Source organism: Sprattus sprattus (genome assembly GCF_963457725.1).
Source record: "Sprattus sprattus genome assembly, chromosome: 2".
NCBI classification, from domain to species: Eukaryota; Metazoa; Chordata; class Actinopteri; order Clupeiformes; family Clupeidae; genus Sprattus; species Sprattus sprattus.
The window spans coordinates 43,198,114-43,217,967 of record NC_137921.1 but is presented as its reverse complement, the minus strand read 5'-3'; the positions used below and the strand labels follow the sequence as shown (position 1 = coordinate 43,217,967).

At 46.6% G+C, this 19,854-nt stretch overlaps 1 protein-coding gene across 1 annotated transcript in view; it reads left to right on the top strand.

The window, feature by feature from the left end:
- wwtr1 (WW domain containing transcription regulator 1) overlaps positions 1 to 19,854 on the top strand; it is a 41,481-nt gene that overhangs the window by 10,815 nt on the left and 10,812 nt on the right. The window contains exon 2 of the mRNA XM_080831794.1: positions 13,549 to 13,733. Within this exon, the coding sequence (XP_080687920.1) occupies positions 13,549 to 13,733 (185 nt within the window). The remainder of the gene's footprint in view (positions 1 to 13,548; positions 13,734 to 19,854) is intronic.

Genomic DNA, 19,854 nt, shown 5'->3' with positions numbered 1-19,854 from the left:
ACGTATGTGTTTGTCTCTCCATTTCCCCCTCTCATGCTCTCCTTTTTTCCTCTCTGTCAAAAGAAGTGTTTTCCATGGCAGGAAGGGCGCTTTCTTAGGCCCTGTGCTAAACGTGGTTGTCTGAGCATAGACTGGGCCAGCCCCAAGCCCTCTCTGTCAGCCATATGGATGGAGCTGTACTGCTGGAGTAACGCATTTCGATTTCACCGCAGACCAGCTTATTTGCTAGTCATTTTAATGCTGTCTCCTTCAATTATGGTGAAACTGACTGGCAGTGGGACCATGGAATTCGGGTTGTGTCCTCAAAAGCACTGCCACTGGTTCCACTTGCAGGTTTTTGTCTCCGGAGCTGTCCAGACTTTTATTCCCAACATGCCACCTCTTGAGATTCTTCACAAGTACAAACAGCCCTCTCCCTCAACGTCACCTACCCCAATCCATTAACTAATAACTCCTTTGAAATCATATCCCACTCTCTCTCTCTTTCTCATTCCTGTTCTTTTTTTTCCTCTTCTTTTCTTCATCTTCTCCAGGAGGCCGTTTTATGTTAATGTCTGATCCAGGAATGCACGAGTGCCTCTAATGCTTTGTTGTCACGACAACCCTGAAAATGCTGCTGAGGCAAAGGCAAGGGCACCTAGCGCAGCATGCCTAAACACCAGCACATTCCTGCCACCCCCCACACGCTCTCCCCCTCCGCCCCTCCCTTTCATATGGCCTTCATCAAGGTCATTTGCCACACAGCATGCAGGATGCCTCTCTTTCTGTGCCTTTATCTCTCCGCTAATCAATGTATTGACCCAGAACCTGGGCTTGGGAGATCGATCATTTTCTTTTTAAGAATGCTGCCAGTCACCCTGAGGTGCTGCATGGACTACAGCATGTAAGTCTCTTACCCTAAGCTGCTTTCAAGGCAGCATGGTTGGTTCCCAGTCCACTAGAGGTTGCATAGTCCACTTCACAAGATATTATTTTTGTATTTTCATTTATTATGCCAGGATTTGTTAAGAAATCAATGCTAGTAGTAATCAATAAAGACCTTCCTGGTCTTTCAGAAGTCCCTCCTGTATTGATCATCAGACCACTCCGTGTCAGGCCTAGGATGATGACGTCTGTGTGGAGTCTGAAGGCAACTGGCATCGGAACATCAGCGGCCCTTTACTTCTCTTTCATGGCATAAATCAGCTGTTGTTCTCCACGGTCTGGAGTCGCGCAGTCTCCCAAGCTGTTAAACATCCTGGGCGCCACGCCAGCCCTGGTATATTATGCAGCCCTAATGAAATAATCCTGAATTATGCGTTTGCCTCAGCCTTTGCCTCGAACAACACAAGAAGGATCAGGGCTCGCAACATTTCTAAATCCCTGGTAGCCCTTTGGGTAGACATTCTTCGGATACTGGTTACCCGAAATGAATTAGACAAGCCCAAATAAAACCATTTTCATGTAGAAAGGTAAATTTATTCGAGAAGGCAATACAAAAAAAACATTTATTCAACCAGGACCAACTGCAACAATCATCATAAATATCATTATGCATCCTACTGAAGTTTGCTGTGGTGTGAATGCGAAGTAACGGAATACACGTTTGTCCATTACGTGCGCAAAACAACATTGATCTCAACTTTTCTGGTGCACTATTTTGCAAGGAATGCTAGTGTGGATAAGGACTCTGGCATCAAACACCATCTGACTAGCACTTTTCCGATAAACTCATACACTTCCTTGCGACCAAACTCGTTAGTTTGGGGTTCAAAGTTTTTCCTCCAAATAGCAAATCACAAGAGCAGAATAGACGAATAAAGGAGATAATTGAATTTCACTTAGTGGATAATACCTGATAACCTGTTGGACAGGGTGGTGTTACATTTTGGTAACCCGATGGGAAAACTCTATGGTTACTGATTTTGCGAGCCCTCAGAATAAGAAGAGCACGTTGCTTCAGAAAATCGTGAATTTGTGTGTGTGACTGTCTTGGTTTGTCTGTATGTGGGTATGTGTATGTGTGCTTTGATATTTAATTTTCTCCTTTCCTAGGAGAGTGGCCGCATTAACGTCACACATCCGCAGTCCTGAGGCATGGGTAAAGTGGATTAGCCAAGTGCAAAGGAGTGGACAGCTGAGATTTAAGATGTGGTTTTTCGCGGAGATGAAAATTAGTAGTAATGCCGTATTCAGTGCCAACAGGCTTGACCAGCCTTTATGGAGACATACATTTCTCTCTTTCTAACGATCAGGTTCTATTTAATTCTGTGCAATTGTCTCTTTAGCCTACCTCTGCACTCAGAGGACAATAGACCCAGCCAGTCTGGCAGCCAGTAGTGGTTTCTGCCGTCTCTCATTTCGGCTCTTTAAAATGTTCTTGTTTTGCCGTTCCCTCTGAACATGACTAGACTTGACACCTTTTTCTCACAGGGCTTCTAAGGGCTGCCGTTCTTCTTATTTTTAAAAAGTATCACTAATGTACAGGTTTGCAGAGTTGAGTGAGTTTTTCTTGTTAAATTGTTTTTCTTTCAGTTAAGTAAAGACCAGCGGAAGTACATATCCCCCCCCCCCCCCCCCCCCCCCACACACACACTATCTCGCCTGCTCTGTGCAGGAGGCCATTTCCACTGTGGATGAGCAACTGAGCCTTTTTTTCCTGGAGCTCAGAGCTGTGCAACCAGTGGATTCAGCGCCAGGTTCTATAGTTAGCCTGCCGACCAACAGCTGCAGCCTAGGGCTGGCTTCTCTCTCTCTCTCTCTCTCTTCCTCTCTCTCTCTCTCTCTCTCTCTCTCTCACACGCACTCGCTCGCTGACTCTCCCTCCGCCAGTTGCTTCAACAAGTAACAAGAGGAGCCCATAGTACCTTGCTCCTTTGCAACAGCTGACAAGGATCTAAAGGAGGGGGCCCGGTGGGCTGGTTCAACTTTCCACCAATTGAGTATTTTTAGGATTTTCATACCATACAACTTGATCACTGTTTGGCTGCGTTGTTTTTTTTGTTGCTTTATCCTCTTATAGTACTCACAGTCTGTTCCACTGCTTAAAATGGAGAAAATAGAGCATGTATTGGCATTTGAGCTGTGTCATCGATGTCGCCCGTAGAACAAGAACTTATTGTTAGCTGGCTGTTTGGATGACCCTTCGCATGGGCCTGATATTGACAGCTTTGTTATGCTTGAGGAAGCTCCTGTTTAACAGTCGGTGTACTCATTAGCCACAGCTTTCTGCGTTTCCCAGACTCCTCGCTGCTTGACCAGCGCCTGTCAGCACTTGCCTTGACTTGTCTTCTGTGCTCCTTGTTCCGCTGATACTCCAGGGTCTAGGCTTCCAGCTCTGTCTCCCTGGCTCTGGCACGTCCAGGGTTTTTGGGGGGCAGGGGGTATGACTATAATTAGTAGCACATTCCATTCACTACGCCTCCTTCCCACTCCCAACCATTCTCCACATCCAATCGAATAGTTGTGATTCCGCTATTGGCAGCTGGCAGACTAAGCCGGGTCTTAACAAAACTATAGTATGGCCAAGTCCCTGTCTCTTCAGCCGACCTCTTCCCTCCCATATCTTTTGGAGAGGTGTATCCTGTCCGAACAGTGTAACTCCATAGACCAGATAATGTAGGGTTAATGGAGCAACTCCCTCACTCACTAAAGTCATGGTTTCATGCCACAGAAGAGAGGGTAAAAGCTAATAAGTCATGACCACAAGTATGTGTTTCTTGAGTCCATTACATTAAGGGCACCAAAGTCTCATTAAGGCATTGCCGTATCACCTGGATAGACAAACATTACAATAGACATAGTACTTGTATCCCCCTTCCATAAAAACAGATGGTTACAAAGTAGGTCTGAGCAGTCCTGGTGCGCTTTGATTTTAAAATAAATAAAAAAACCTGTTTTGATATGATGGGTAAATAAGCACATTGCATTATTAAAACTTCATCAATTAACATATGCACACTTGTGTTAAACAAGCATAACAAAGTCGAATGGGAGCGAGAATAACTGTCCTAACATTTAGGGATACCATTATAATATATTTCCAGTATTTAGTTTTTAACATTTTTTAATCACTTCTCACCCCATGACTTTCAGTGCCACTCAGGAGTATAATATGCTGGGGTCGGGGGGCACTGGAGTGCCATTCTCAGCAGGAGCTTATGTTGCATTAAATGAAATGGGGTAAACCCCAGTGTAACCTGACAGAGTGATTATGGTGGAGGAGAAGGGATGCAGGGGTGTGTGTGTGTGTGTGTGTGTGTGTTTGTTTGGAGGGGAGTGGGGGTGTTGGGTGGATCCTTTCCCTTGTATTCCTGTTTTCAATTAACAGCTCCTGGTGGGAAACCCTCTCATACCAGCACAGTGGTGTCACTCCATGGTTTGGTCAGTGTTAGTGCAGAGGCTGGTCCTCAGAGGGTCGAACGAGCAACCACTCCCAACCCCACACACACACACACACACACACACACACACACACCCTTGGCCAAGGGCACATCAAAAGTCCACGCTCCGTTCAGATGACTCAAATAAGGCCTGCTTTTTCAAAGGCTCCTTTTCCTGTTGTTTGTTTTCTCCAGTAGCTGTGGTTTTATCATCTGCATGCTCCAGAGTGACTGCATGGTGCCTAGAGGCAGTGGGTTGCTTGAGGAGTTTTCTGTTTCTCAAATTGGCATTGTATATTTGTGGCAGTGAGAATGACCTCAACCCACTTGAATATCATTGAGAATGACCCCAAAAGCTTGAATACACCTGCTTGTGGGCTTTTTCACCACAGCACAATGCACAATAGCAGCTGTTGTGTCATCATTACGAAGACTTTGCCTTACCTTAAAGAAACATTTGTGTTTCTACTCAATTAAAATTGACTTCACATGGCAAATGCACTTAAGCCTCTCGGTTAAACTGCAGATTAGTAGGATAACTTAATGCGACCTACTTAAAACCCAGACCAGGTGCTGATTTGTACTGGAACGAAAAAAGCCGCTTAATTTTTTTTATTTCAAACATCGGTTTTGTGCCTTGGCAGGGCCTTAAGAAACTGCGGAATCTGATATTGAAGTTACCATAAACTGAAATGAACTAGGGGTGCACGATTCAGAAAATGTCACGATTAGATTCGATACCGATTTTTAGGCTCACGATTCGATTCAAAAACGATTTTCGATTCAAAAACGATTCTCGATTAAAAAAAATTGATTCACAGTATGTAAATGTTAGTGCTGTCAAACGATTAAAATATTTAATAGCGATTAATCACATTTTTGTCATAGTTAACTCAAAATGAATCGCGATTAATCGCATATTAATTAATCGCAAATTTTATTTTTATGCTCTTATCATGGAAAAGTGGATTGGCTTGCTTTATCCAATGTTTTATTTTATTGAAAACTAACATTGCCAAACAGGGCGGTACAAAATTAAATTATAAAGTGCACATTTCAGACTCAGCCTATAGTGCAGTTAAACCATGGCTTAATATTTTATTTTTTCAAGTTTGCTGTGAACATAGAAGTCAGGCCTCTTATTTAAAAAACAATGAACCGTAACAGTAAGGTTACCAATAAAAGGTAAGCCTACTACTTCTGTGCTTTCAGCCAGCTGCCTGTTGACATTTTCAGACAACAGTGAAGCTTGCTTCTTTTGCGCAACACAACTTTTAAAGGTAAACTTTCTATTCAGAAGCTTTTTATCAACCATTTCGCCGTATCGCGCTCACCATCACTCAAACCGTACCGTTAGCCTACTACACAGTTTGCGAAGCCAAAAAGAACGTTAATCTTAAAAAAATTAAAAATAAAAAAAACTTTTTTTACTTTTTTTTTTTTTTTTTTTTAATAAATATGAATCGATTTTGGGAATTCTATGAATCGATTCTGAATCAGGAGCACTTGAATCGCGATACGATTGTGAATCGATTTTTTTTGCACACCCCTAAAATGAACCCCCACAAAAAAACAAAACAAAGTATCCACTGTATATTGTCGGGTTCCTGTGTATGTGTCTCTTGGCCCTGTGGAGAGAAACAACCTTCGTCTGGCTCTCTCATTGGCATTGCCATGGCTACAGACAGACTCGCATTCCCAGAGTTTTCGGGGTGGACCTTGAGCGCGGATGAAAGTAAGGGATGTCTTCAGACGTGTCTTCTGTGGTCTCCTGCAACGTATAATTAGAAATCAAACACGCCCCAACCTCATCCGACCCTCTCAGATGTGGCAGGGAGAAACGGTTTCAAACAGAAAGAGGCTGAGAGGGAAGAGGAGTGGGGGAAGAGAAGGAATAGAGGGAGAAAGAGGGAGCGAGAAAGTAGAAAACGGGTGAAAAGCGTTAGATTGAGAGACTGGGCGAGACTCTGTGCGGCCAACATGCCAAGGTCAACCATATTGGTTTGCTTGAACCCCTATTACTCTTAGTATAGCAAGTACCTGGGACGGCAGACTAGTGTTCACTTTGGCAAGCCAGTGGGGAGGTATTCAAATGGGACCATGCACTTGTGGTGCAATTCTGTGAATGCAATTGTAAGGATGTTGCAGAATGATATTTTGGTGTGTGTATGTGTGTGTGGTTTCCCCGGACCAAGAGCAATTTGGCACTACACAACAAGTGAACATGTCTTCCGACAACTTTGACATACTGGTAGCAGATAACAGTAAGATCTGAAACAAGGCTGGTGTTCCATTTTAAAACATGACTTCACGAGGGACATTCACAATTGAACTTCTCTCATCCTTGGATGCTGCCAAACAAAGTGGCTCGGACCAAGCCATAGACGATCCCAGCCAATCAACATGCAACCTTGGGGACACAGAAGAGAGGGGTATAATTAGTTTGGATGTTGAACTTGGATATTCGCAAAACTCGAACCGTATCGCGAACTGCATCTTCAATCTCCTTAGTTGTCCCTAGGCATATATTTGTGTGTGTGTGTGTGTGTGTGTGTGTGTGTGTGTGTGTGTGTCGGGGTGGGTGGGTGGGGGTGGGTGGGTGTGATTGAAGGTTTGGGTTTTAGACTTTGCAAGTATGAGTTAGAGAAAAAGACAGACTCAGTGACGGGTAGATTGTGTGTGTGTGTGTCAGCAGCAGGCCTTCGGCACTGTAAAGGGCAAGCGGACACAGTGACAGCTGCCTGATTATTCCCATCCCTTCCCCTGGCCTGCTTATTTTTAGTTGTGCACTCCACCTGCTCTTCTCAGGGTCTGCTGGGAGGACAACAGTGGCCCACAGAGCCCCTCTCCCCTCACCCTTCCCCTCGCCCCACTCCCAGCTCAATCACACGGGCACCACTGAAGCTTACTACAACTCCCCTGGCACCAACTCAACTTCTCTGTAACTCTAGTGGCACCAGCAAAACTGCCCCTGACTCCCGAAGCTAAACATATTTACTGTAAATGGAGGTTAAAGGAGACATCAGTAAAGATTCAACAGGCTGTTTGATTGTCAGTGAAATGGAAGACGTACATTTGAAATGGAATTGCTGCAGATCCTTTAACCCCTCCAGAACACAGATCTGTAAACGTTGTTATGAAAAATGTAAAAGAGAATGCAAAGCGGTGTTGGTAAATGTTTTACAAAGTATAAACGGCTGTTGGGTCTGCTTTGCAGAATAGTTTTGCAGTAGAGTGGTCACCCAGGTCTGTACAAAACATATTTGTCTCACACACACACACACACACACACACACACACACACACACACACACACACACACACACACACACAGACTTTTCTATCAGCCCGTTTCCCTGAGGTGTTTGTCTCTCGCCGTCCTGCACCTTTGTTCAGACACATCTCCCCTGATCTGACCGCTGTTGTTTAACCCCGCAAACAAACAGCCCTCAGCATCTTTACCTCTTCCCCTCTCCCAGAGCGGCTCCCTGCTCTCCTGTGGGAGAGAGGTCTCCAGCTGGGAATCATCCCGCTAATGGGCCCTAAAACTTCCCAGAAATTCAGCTTGCTTTGGTGGGTGGGAGTCAGGTGCCGGAGGGCAATCAGGGGAGTGTGTGTGTGTGTGTGTATGTGTGTGGCCTCTGACTAACCCAAAGCCTGCTCTGTGCTGGTGTTCTTGTGGAGTAACATACTGTAAGTGAATATGCAGGTTCTTTGTGACAGTGTATTTGTTTGGTGTGTGTGTGTGCGTGTGTGTGTGTGTGTGTGTGTGTGTGTGTGTACTGGTGAGGGCAGGTTAGGTCTTGTGTATAGAGGGGCTTGAGTTGAGTGAAGTTGCTGTAAACAGCGGGAGTGTGAGGAGAGCTGGAGATAAAGGGGCTTATCCTGCACCCTGTTTATGGGCCATTCTACCGAATTCGTGTAATATGCAGTCCCTCAACAATAAAAACTATTTACAAAACAATTAGGTATTTAGGCATAGATATTTAATTAGAAAATGTTATGGTCTATATAAACCCAATGCATTACATGAGATAGTGATAAGCTAAATATATACAAAATCATCATTTATAGGGTACTTTCTATTGGGAAGTAGCTGTCCCCAACCCTGACATCTAAATTTCAATGCCTTTAAATAACACTTTTCAATTTTTTTAGATTTTTTTCAATGATTTAATTTCAAAGATCTTTATGATTGGGTTGAAACAGAACTTGGAATATTTAGATTTATTGTGGGTTTAATTTTTAAATCAATTTTCTATACTCAAAAAATCATGTCCCTAGTTTTCATGTCACTACCGAAACACAAGAGTTTTAGTCCATTGGCTGAGCCTGTGTTTTAGCCACGACTCTGCATTTTTGACCATGCAGTGACACTGCATCTCTGACCCTCATGGTTGAATGGTAAGTAGCTAAATCCCATAGTTTTTATATAAATGTGTTCCAAAGTCTGAAAATCGACGTGTAACCTTAAGAATTGTCACTACCGAAACGCATGTTTTCTTCAATTAGGTAAACCTTTTGGGGTTTCATGGAAAATCTTATGTTTGTATGTGTGTTCACCTCTTCAAAGATGTGTTTGCATGCCGTGTGCTTGTTAGAATTCTTTATTTATGCTTAAAGTTATCTAGAATTGTCACTACCGAAACAGTCACTACCGAAACATATGGTAGTGACCTGATGATTTCAGTAGTGACAAAATGAATTGGTAAGTAGTTCAATCCCATCATTTTTAAATAAATGTGTTGTGTGGACTAAAGGGCGGCCCAGAGCACCTTTTGGAAGAGAAATGAACATCCATCCAACAGTGCAGTCACTACCGAAACACTGGATGTCACTACCGAAACAGTGCAGCACTACCGAAACACAGGATGTTTTGTAAAAAATTATGTATATTGAGTAATCAACTAAAATGTTATGATACTGATTGGATTAATGTATGTTCAATTTCATCAATGAACAACTCTGGAATCAATATGATCAGTATTTAGCATTTTACAAAGAAATATTGCACTTAGATTTTGATGAATTGTATAAATTGAACTTGAAAATTTGGTAAAAAATTCATTTTTATGGATTTCATTGTGAAAACCTTCAAGAAATATTTGTAAAAATACTCTTCAGAGAAGGGAAGGAAACACAATCTGAACAGGTCAATAATAATACTTTTTTACTATAGTAAATGTGATGTTTCGGTAGTGACAATTTTTGGAAGAGGAAAAACATTCCAACACATTCTGAAAATACAATATAAAAATTGACTGTTCTTTTACTAGATAAGTGTACTTTAGATATGGTACAATATACATACGGACAAAGTTTTGGGAATAAAACATAAAAAAAATCCAAATATTTCCGACCTGACTTTGCACCAATTCGGTAGAATGGCCCTTATACTAAACCCTCATTGACTGATGAGCTGTTCCTGAGACTGAGCAGTTCAGGAACAACACACACACACACACACACACACATGCACACATTAACATATGCATGCGCACACATATATACTTTCTCTTTCTCTCCCTCTCTCTCTGCCACAAACACATGCACACACAAAACTTTCTCACACACAAACAGTACACACACACACACACACACAAACAAACACACACACACAGTGGCTCTGTTTGTCCTTTCCTTGTCGTCCTTTAGGTTCTCGCCGTGTCTGCTTCTTTGTCTCTGTCTCTGTCTCCAAGCAGCGTCTGCTCTGTTTTGTTCCTCTGTTTTGCCTCTCCTTCTCTTTTGCTCTCCTTTTGTCTCTCTCTCTCCATCTTGTTTTCTTACCCCCCCCCCCCCCCCCCCCCCCCCCCCGTTTGCTCCCTCTTAGTATTTTTCTTTCTCACTTTCCCCCCCAATAGACAGCTTGGGTGGGGGAAGGACAGTTGTTTGTCCTCAAGTGTCAGCTCTGCAGGTCAGTGTGTGTGTGTGTGTGTGGTTTCATGACTGAGTGTGTCTGTGCACTAGATCTGTGCGTGTGTGTTTTTACTTGAAGTGTTTGGTAGGGAAAGTGTCCACGGACACACTGTTTGTCCAAGAGCAGAGGTTGAGTTGGGGCGGTACTGTTGGGCTTGCGTCACTGGGGGATGTGGGGATCCAGCACTGTATTGCACCAACAGGATGGCCCTCAGCGAAGGCGTCAGGTCCATCTGGCCTTGTGTGTGTGTGTGTGTGTGTGTGTGTGGGGGGGGGGGGGGGGTGTGGCAGAGGTAAGGTGGAGAGTAGTGGAGCGATATTATGCATGGTGTGTGTGTAGGTATTGGGGGGGGCGCGTGTTGGTTGCATGTTGTTTCAGCCTGCGGCTCAGGCCTGATCCAACGGCCAGCCATTGTTCCTCGTCGTTTCCTCTGTTTTCCTCTTCAGCCTGCCGCGCTTTCCCCAAATAGCACCACGTGAAACCCCCGCTGCAGTTCTATCTCCTCTCCAATACCTCCTTTCCCCTAGTCTATTGGTCCCGGCCCCCTCACACACCTCACTCACGGGTTGTATTTGAAGGAAACACTTGGCTACACACCATGCCTGCTCCACCATGTTTTTAGACATGACTATGGCAGATCACGTCTGTGTTCAGCAAGAGCATTTAAGGCCATGTACAGACGAAGTCTAGTTTGTCTGCATCCGTAAAGTTCAGAATACAGATAGCCCTATCATTCAATCTCTCGTTACCAGGCTCTGTGTCCTTACGAAATTAAAAGATTCGATTAGTGTGAAAAAGGAACCCGATTCGGTGAATCTAGACTTCGTATAAAGGGCACCTAAGACGACAGAGTCATTTGATGAATACTCGAGGCATATTCCTGCGAGTCAGACTAGCACAAGGCCTGAGAGCACCTGGAGCCTGAGCCTCAAGTTAGGGTTGCTCCCCACACAGCTGGGAAACAGCTGCCCCTCCCAGGGCCCTGCAAGAACCCCCAGCAGGAGCAGCAGAGCCCCCTCATAGCACTGCAGTCTGGCGGCTGCAGCGCCCCCCACCACTTCACTCCACCACCCCCCACCCTTCCTCCACAAGCACTCCATAAATCTTATCCCCACACCCCCACACCCCCCTCCTCCCTCCACCTCCCCGCACCCAATCCCACGTCCCTCAGGGGGAACGAGAACACTCCGCAGCTCGGTGTCTCTCAGGGTTGTAAATCTACTCGCCAGAGTCCCTTGCCACTCCGCTCTGTGCCTTCGCGTCTGGGTTGCCTACAGGCGGATGGGCCTCACGGCACCTAAACCCCCAGTTGGGCACTGGGACCCTGGACCCTCCCTCAGTCACAGCCTCTCCCCCAGGGGCACCCAGCTGAAAGGCCGGGTGGAGGGGAGTGGGGGCTGACTCGCTAGGCCACTGTTGTTGTCTTTTCAGGGATTGTTTGTTTATCATTGCTTGTGTTGTTTTGTTGCTGTTGTCTTTATTCATTGGCTTGGTTGATGTAGGCTGGCAGAGTTGTTGAAGGGTGCCGACTTCGCCAGGCATTGCCTTTGTCTCGTTTGTGTTATTCGATCCGCTCTTGTTTACTTTGTAACTCGCCTCAAGTTTTTCCGAAGTTTTTCTGGGATGAAGCACCAGATGTTTCCAGGCCAGTAAGATGCAGAGAGAAGAGAGCTAATGTGGGGTGGAGGGGTGGGTTGAAGAAGAGGAAAAAAAAATCTCAGCAGCACTGGCTGGCATGGGTCAAATCAAGCGCCGCCCCAGCGTGGCTTTACAGGAACAACAACAGCGCGAGGGCTCGCTTCCTGTCCTGCCAGGGGCGGTGCGGAGTGGCCCCGGAGCGCCGAGCAGCAGGAAGTGGCTAATCTTCTCAGTGCGCTGTCAATAGGCCGCAGTGACTCATGCTAAAAGAGAGGAGGAGAGGCTGGGGGCTGGGGGGGGACTGGGGGGTCGCCTTTGTGTGTGTGTGTGTGTGTGACTCACACGCTGGTCGCTAGCTCTCTACTTGTCTCTGTCAAACAGAGTTTGTATATAAATGGACCTCTGCTGTAGAAGCAGACCCCTGACTGTGGCGAGCCTGGAGGGAAATGGGTATAAAGCTTCTTTTTTTTTTTTGAAGGAAGTTGAAAGGGAAAAAATTAAAGTACAGAATGTTCTGGGTGATGAGTAAAAAAAAAAAAAAAAACAAGGATGTGACGGCGTCCTTGTTGATAGATCTAAATGATAACTCCTCCTCCATTGTTTAACAATATCTAAGGATATGATATAATTGCCATAAAGAGAGTTGAGAAACCTGCTGTCACCGAACCTGTGAAGTCAGCCTGTACAATGACACACAGCCTCACGGCCATTTTTTCTGGTGAGACACTCCAGAAAAAATGCGGAGAAGCTGGAATTTCACGTAGCAGCCGTTTGCTGGAAGTCAGTGATCTGTGGGTGTGGGAGGACATAGTGAGAGAGAGAGCGAGAGATTGAGAGAGAGAGAGAGAGAGAGAGAGAGAGCGAAAGAAAGAAAGAAAGAGGCTGACAGTGCAGTTCTGTTTGGTTCATTTTAGACTAGTCTTTTTGGCATCCTCCCCCCGTCCTGTGTTCTCCTGCAGAAGCTTGGGTTTGTGGAACAGTGAAGAGGGATACAGGGAGAGAGGGAGGGAGACACTAACCCAGAGTCAGAAAAGGGGTTATAAAGAGCAAGAAAGCAGCGATGGTGTGGCATAGAGGCATGTGGTGCAGGCGGGCCCACATCTGAATCTAAACCAGTTGCGCCGCGCCAGGCTGCTTGGGCAGATGACTCTGGGCTGCGTTTGGCCAGACTCCATAGAGATGCACAGGAATAACACACACACACACGACACGGCCTGACCCCGCCCACACCGCTGGAGACACTTCAGCCGTCTCCTCATCCTTCCCCTCAGAGGCGTGACACTGAGTCCACCAGCCATTTTCCCTGTCCTCAGCCAGTCTGACTGAGAAAGTTCTGCTAAGGAAGCAGGGAAAGGGAAACTCAATGTTTCATGCTGACCTCGTTCCATGCACACAATTACTTGGTACTTGCTAAATATGAGTTGACAGAATACCCTCCCATGATGCTCCTTGTCAGGCTTGAGTCCCATGATGCATTGGAGCAGCAGGATTCTCACAGCTCCTCAATACTGAGCCTGTACAGAAGGGCTTAGACCCGGCCTTGGGTATTAATACAAGCGTCATGTGTCTGACATGTTTTTCTCTTTCTCTCTCTCTCTCTCTCTCTCTCTCTCTCTCTCTCCCTCTCTGCAGCCATGTGGAGAAGATCACCACATGGCATGACCCACGTAAGACCATGACAGCAGCCATGAACCAGATGAGTCTGCACGCTGGCCCCGCACCACAGCTACAGCCGCTGCAGCAGCAACAACAACAACAACAACAACAACAACAACAACAGCAGCAGCGCTCCATGGCCTTATCCCAGCCCAACCTCGGTGAGTTACAAAGACTCACACAACATCAACAAAGCCACATTCACACACATATGCCTATACACGTATTGCCTTATTGTACTTTTACAATAGTCGTAAGTTAGAGTAAATAGGCATGACTGGAAATATGTAGGTATACATTGAGACAATACATTCTGTAGCAGTCTTCTAATGAAGAACTGTCTTGTTAATTCACAGACCCATTTAACTCCTAATTGTTCTAACATTCTCTTTAACTTTGTAAGTAACTTCAAGTACATGACCGATGATGGACAGAACAGTTACTTCTATGTACGAAAGTCACAATAATGTTTATGTGTTCAGTTTATACGAGTTTAATCTCCGCTTTGTACTTGAAATACCATTAAGCAGGTTGCCCTGCCAGCCTGACGCATCAATATCAAGCCGGTTCTCACGTGTCACGGCCCACAGTGGCACTGATGCGATGTGTTGATGTCCACACCCTGTGCGGCAGCTTTGAGAAGGGCGAATGGTTGCATAAGAAGGAGGAAGGGATTCTTGGTGGGGGCGATTACCTCTGTTATTTAACCTCATTCACAGCAACACCCAAAATAGCCCATGCCAGAGGCTGCTACTGCCTGCAGAGAAGCTGGATTCCACTGGTGCCACCTGGCTTCTGCCATTGTCTTTCTCTCTCTCACACACACACACACACACACACACACACACACACACATACACACACAGGCTTGAGTGTGCACTGCACACACATACACATACTCTCACAATCAGAGATAAGTGATACATGCAGTGATGTATGCAAAGATGCATCTCCATGGATGCTTGTTGGCACTTTTTACTCAGTCATCCATATAAGCATCCATGCTCACATGCACTTACACATAAACATGCCCAGTTCCTTTCTACAGAATGACGCTGTGTCCCTATGCTCTCATGTTATGTTTTTTGTTGAGAGATTGATCCCTTGTGATGTGCCTGTGACAGACTGCTGTCAGTGCTGTACCCTCCCATTTTCAGCTACAGACTATGTGAACCCTCGGAGGGGTCAAATGCACACTCTCAGGCCGGGGGTGGGGGGAATCAGGTTCGGGTGTGCTGGGCTAAGAGAAGGATTGTGGGATTTCGCCCCTCCTCTCCTCTCCCGTCCAGTAGGCCTCTGATGGACCAGGCGGTGTGCTCTGGCACGTGTCGCGCAGACTCCTCTCTTGTCTGCCAGTACAGTAAATTACATCCAAATGTGTCTGCCTTGTTTGGCTCCCTCTTCCTCCTCCCTCCCTTTCTCTCTCTCTCTTGCACTCTTTCCCCTCAGCTTTCTTCCTCCCATCCCCCACAAGGAAAAGATGCCAGATTTTGTGATGAAATGGAAAAAAGGTGTGTCTTCAGAGAAGCCTGTTTCTTGCTATCTTTCTCGCACTCACTCGCTCTCTCTTCCTCGCTCGCTCTCTCTCTTTCTCTCCCTCTCTTTCTTGAGTTGGTAGACACATCAGAACAGCTGCAGAGAAGAACAGTCTGGCTGAAAGGAGATGGGTGTAGAAAAACGAGAAAATGAGTGAAAGACACGATTCTGTTTCAGGATAATAGGACAAAAGAAGAGAAGGAAAGGGTTTCAGATGAGGAAGGGTTCAGTCAAGGTACCCACAGGAGCTGTGGGAAGAGGTCTGAGCAATAGGGAGGGGAGGCAACACAGCTTGAGCAGATAGACAGGAGTGGGAGCTGGGCCTCGGCCCGCCTGCCTGCCTGCCTGACCGGCCTCTCCCTGGGCCACGGTCCTTGTCAATGGAGCCACTCATCCTGAAGTAATCCTCAACACACATACACACACACAAACACACACACACACACACACACACACACACACACGCCCTTGTGTCCCGCCTGACCTGTTTAAACAACACATTCACACAGGCCCTGTTTTCCTCCCACATGGCCTCCTGTAGGCTCGTCCCTGCCTCCTCTAAAATAACAGGGCAGGATGGCAAGGGCAACAAGTCACCCAGCCGATTCATTTTCCTCAGGTCCAACGTCCACGGGGCTCTCAGATAGTGTCTGTTGTGCAACATCTGCATGCTGTAAAACGTCTGCAGAGAGGGCCCCAGTGTCCCTCCTCTCCCCTCTGTGCCTCATGTTTACCCTCCTCTGTAGTCTGATGGTGAATGTGATGCTCTCTCCCTGTGAGCTAATATCCACAGGGGCGCCTGAGGCTGTGGGTTGTTTATAATGTACTGTATTTCTGCCCTGGACCTCCAGTGGTGTGCACAAACCACTCCTTTATTCTCCATAAGACACCACCACTCCACTCGCCTCCCCTGCCCTGCCCGTGGCTGGGGTCCTTCTTTGGGCCGGTCAGTTACAGCTGACCTGGACGGGGCCTGAGGGGAATGTGGATAATTGTCTGCACACAGTGGGGGTTTGAAGACTGAGCAGACACTCCCAGCACTCCTGCTGTTCTCTCTCTCTCTCTCTCGTGCTCTCTCTACCTGTCTGCCTACCTCTCTCTCTCTCTTGCTCTCTCTCTCTCTTTCTCTCCCCCCTCTCTGTGCAGAACAATGTTGGCAGGCTCCCCACACTTGTCAAGCAGGGAATTCTCTCTGCCTTTGTTGTCCTAATGGATATTTTTCCACCGCTTTGTTCTCCTCCTTTCTTCTTTGTTGGAGAGGCTGACACAGTATCCCTACAGTAAACATTTTGCCAGCAACCACTAAACCCCAGTTGTTGGGAGTCTTATGAAGTGTTCATATCTTGGAAGTTTCATAAGTTAGCCCCCTCCCTATGCAGCAGACTCAAGTATATCACTGTTCCTACTCTTTTCTAGTTCTTCCCAATTCAAACTCCCCTATTCAAAAGAAGACCATGTTAGCTGGTGTTTGTATGGACAAACATGTGTCTCTGTCTCATTGGCCAATCAATCAGTGGTTTCAGAAGCAGCCCCCTTCTCCAACCTCCTCTTTTAACTATCACTATGGTAACCCGGTCAATAAGCCATAACTGTACTCTGAGCTTATTTGATGTGTCAGTCAGTGATGACTCCGCGATATTAGCCTGGCTGTTTTTCCGCTTATCTGTGGGTGTTGTGCTGTTGCTGCCTGCACAGGACAGCTGCCCGAGGGTTGGGAGCAGACAGTCACCCCTCAGGGAGAAACGTACTTCATTGACCACAAAGCCCAGACCACTTCCTGGCTCGACCCGCGAGTGGATGCCCGCCTCAGTAAGTACCGCGCCCGTCTTGGTGTCCCTCCACCCCCCACCCCCACCCGTCTTCCCCCCAAATCACCCTCCAAACCCAATGCCCCCGTTGATTCTGGGAGTCACCATTCACCAATCATCAATCTTCTTAACCCTTACACCCCCCACCCCCCCGGTGATTTGCCCACCCCAAGCAATCCTCTAGCCTACCATTTCTCACACTCTTTGGTCATCACAGCACTCCTCTTCCAAAAAACCCTGCCACACACACACCCACATACACCCACACACACACACACACAAACCCACATACACCCACACACACTCTGTATCTCATAGAATGTCACCTCTGACCTCTCACTACCACTATTCAAAGCTCTCCACACCAGTGACCCCACCCGAGCATGGAGGAACACCCTGAGCTTGAGCTGCTCCCGGGGCCTCTGTGGGAATGTTGGGGGGCTCTGCCAGAAGCTGGGACCTGGCCTGCACCAGTGCTGGTTTTTGAAAGAGATCTGCTGTGAAAACTAGTCCAGAAAAGAAAGAGTGAGCGAGAGAAAGAAAGGCAAAAAGCTATTGAATGCTCATTGTTTGATTCTTTGATGGACTTGTCTTTAGATAAAATCACACCATCTCATGGCAGAAATTCCAAGTTCCTTTGTAACTGAGAGTGCAATTGTGAACGTCCCTTCATTCCTTAAATACCTAGATATGTGCTGGTGGTGCTGCTGACTGTGCTGTAATGGGTTTTGCATGTTGAACCATGTGTGTTTGTGTGTGTCTGCACTTTTTTGGTTTATTGTGTTTACAAGTGTCCTTAACGTGTTGGTATGTATGCATGCTTTCTTACTGATTTATCTTGTGTGTGTGTGTGTGTGTGTGTGTGTTAGCAAGAAGTATAATGTTTTGTGTTAGCAAGGATTTAGATCCTTTTGGTCATTAGATTGCAGGTTACTGCCCAGCTATCCATCACTGAGGAACTGAGGTGTCCCCCTGCTGGGTATTCGGGGGGGCGGAACGGATCTCCCCTGCTGGCCTAGAAGGCGACAGCCCTGAAAACGAGGCAGGGGCAGCACATTAGCCCCAGTACCCCACCCCGCCCCCTCCCTCATCCCATCCTTCCCCCAGGGTTTCTCCACAGGTGTGAGATGTGGGCGGCCAGGGAAGGGATGTGCTCCTTTAACCCATGTGGAAAAAGGGCTGAAATCTTACCCAGTTCCACCAAAGCACTTCCTATTACCAATTTACACGCATTGAGGCTTTTCTAATATGTGTACCCACCCAAACCCAAACAATGGCTGTTGTATCGTCTTTGTGGTATTTTTCTAGGATGACCCCTCTGATTAAAACACGCCTTCAGTCCTTTGAAAGACCAGATTCTCCATTGAGTCCCAGGTCACAGGTGTATTGAGGTAAGACCTCTTAGAAAGTGTCAAGCCAAGCTCTTCCAGGTGTTCAACGAGTAGAGAGGACGGAATATTGTACCTTTTTGGATTCTGTTGGGGAGTCGGGTGTGTTTTCCACAGCAACCATGTGTGGACGAGCTCATTGAAACGGCGCACCGGTTTTGTCCTTGTTGAATAGAGTGCCTCTAGTGTGAGGCCCAGCCTGTTGAGGCTTGTCTGTCTCCCATCCCATGTGCACGTTGGGATGGTGGTGGTAGTGGTCTGGGGGGTAGGGGAGGGGGTTAAAGTGTGCGTGCGTGAGAAGAGATTTTTTTTCCTTCCACTAGACCGAACGCATACATATTCATGCTTTCAACAACACACCCTCCTGCCCACAAGCATGTACTTTTTCACACACCCATCCACCCACACACACACACACACACACACACACACACACACACACACACTCATCTCATCAACCACACACCACACCCCATATACAAAGTCATACACCATCACAAAGTTATACTCAAACATCTTGATATACTACCTCATGTGACTCCAATCACTCATATGGACACACTCATTTTCGTATGCACACTAACTCACTCAAATGTTAGTGGGTAGAAACACATGTTTACACAGCCACACACAAGCACATCACACACGTTAACCCACACTCACTTGCGCAGTCACAATCAGTTTTGCTGATGGTGTGTTAAGAAAGCTCTTGTTAGGAATAGGATATCATGGACTTTTAATGTGTTACAGATTTTTGGGACTGGAAGCATTTTTTTTTTCACTCTCACCCTCTCTCGTTTTTTTTTCTTCTTGCTGACCCTGTTGGACAGCTGACGCTGATTCTGGGAAATAAACGAAACAAGAAGGCCTTTGTTGGCAGCTCCCCCCTGCTCCATTCAGTTCTCACTGTTTCTCCCCCAAAGCGCTCTCTCTCTTTATCTCGCTCTCTCTTTCTCTCTCTCTCTTTCTTTCTTTCTCTCTCTCTATCTTTCTTTCTTTCTCTCTCTCTCTCTCTCTCTCTCTCTCTCTCTCTATCTCTCTCTGTTTCTCTCTCTTTCGCTCTCTCTCTCTCTCCCCATTTCTCCCCCTTTCCCATACCCTCATCAGTTCCCTGTCGCTTTTCCCTTCCCTCTCTCCTAGCAAGTGCTCGCTCACTGACCCTGGGCCTGTTTTCCTTTCTCTCCTGCTGTTTTTCTCCCTCTCTCCTACTCACTCACCCTCTCTCTCTCTCCCTCCCTCTCTCTCCTCTCCCCACCCTGTTGTCGTGACTAAGCGTAGAGGAGAAGGAGAGTACTGGTGTGCACGCCAGCCTCACTCCCAACATGTGGTTTTCATCATGGCTGCCACTGTGACACCTAGCACTGGCTGGAAGACGGTCAGGAGAGTCTGGGAGGAAGGTGGACTGTGTGTGTGTGTGTGTTTGGGGTGAGTGGGGTGAGCTCGAGGCTATCTCCAGTATGAGGCCAAGACTGAGGCCAGCTGTCCCACATCTGGGCAACCGTGAGCAGCAGCAACAGCAGACCTTGTGCCGAAACAATACGTTTGCGAGG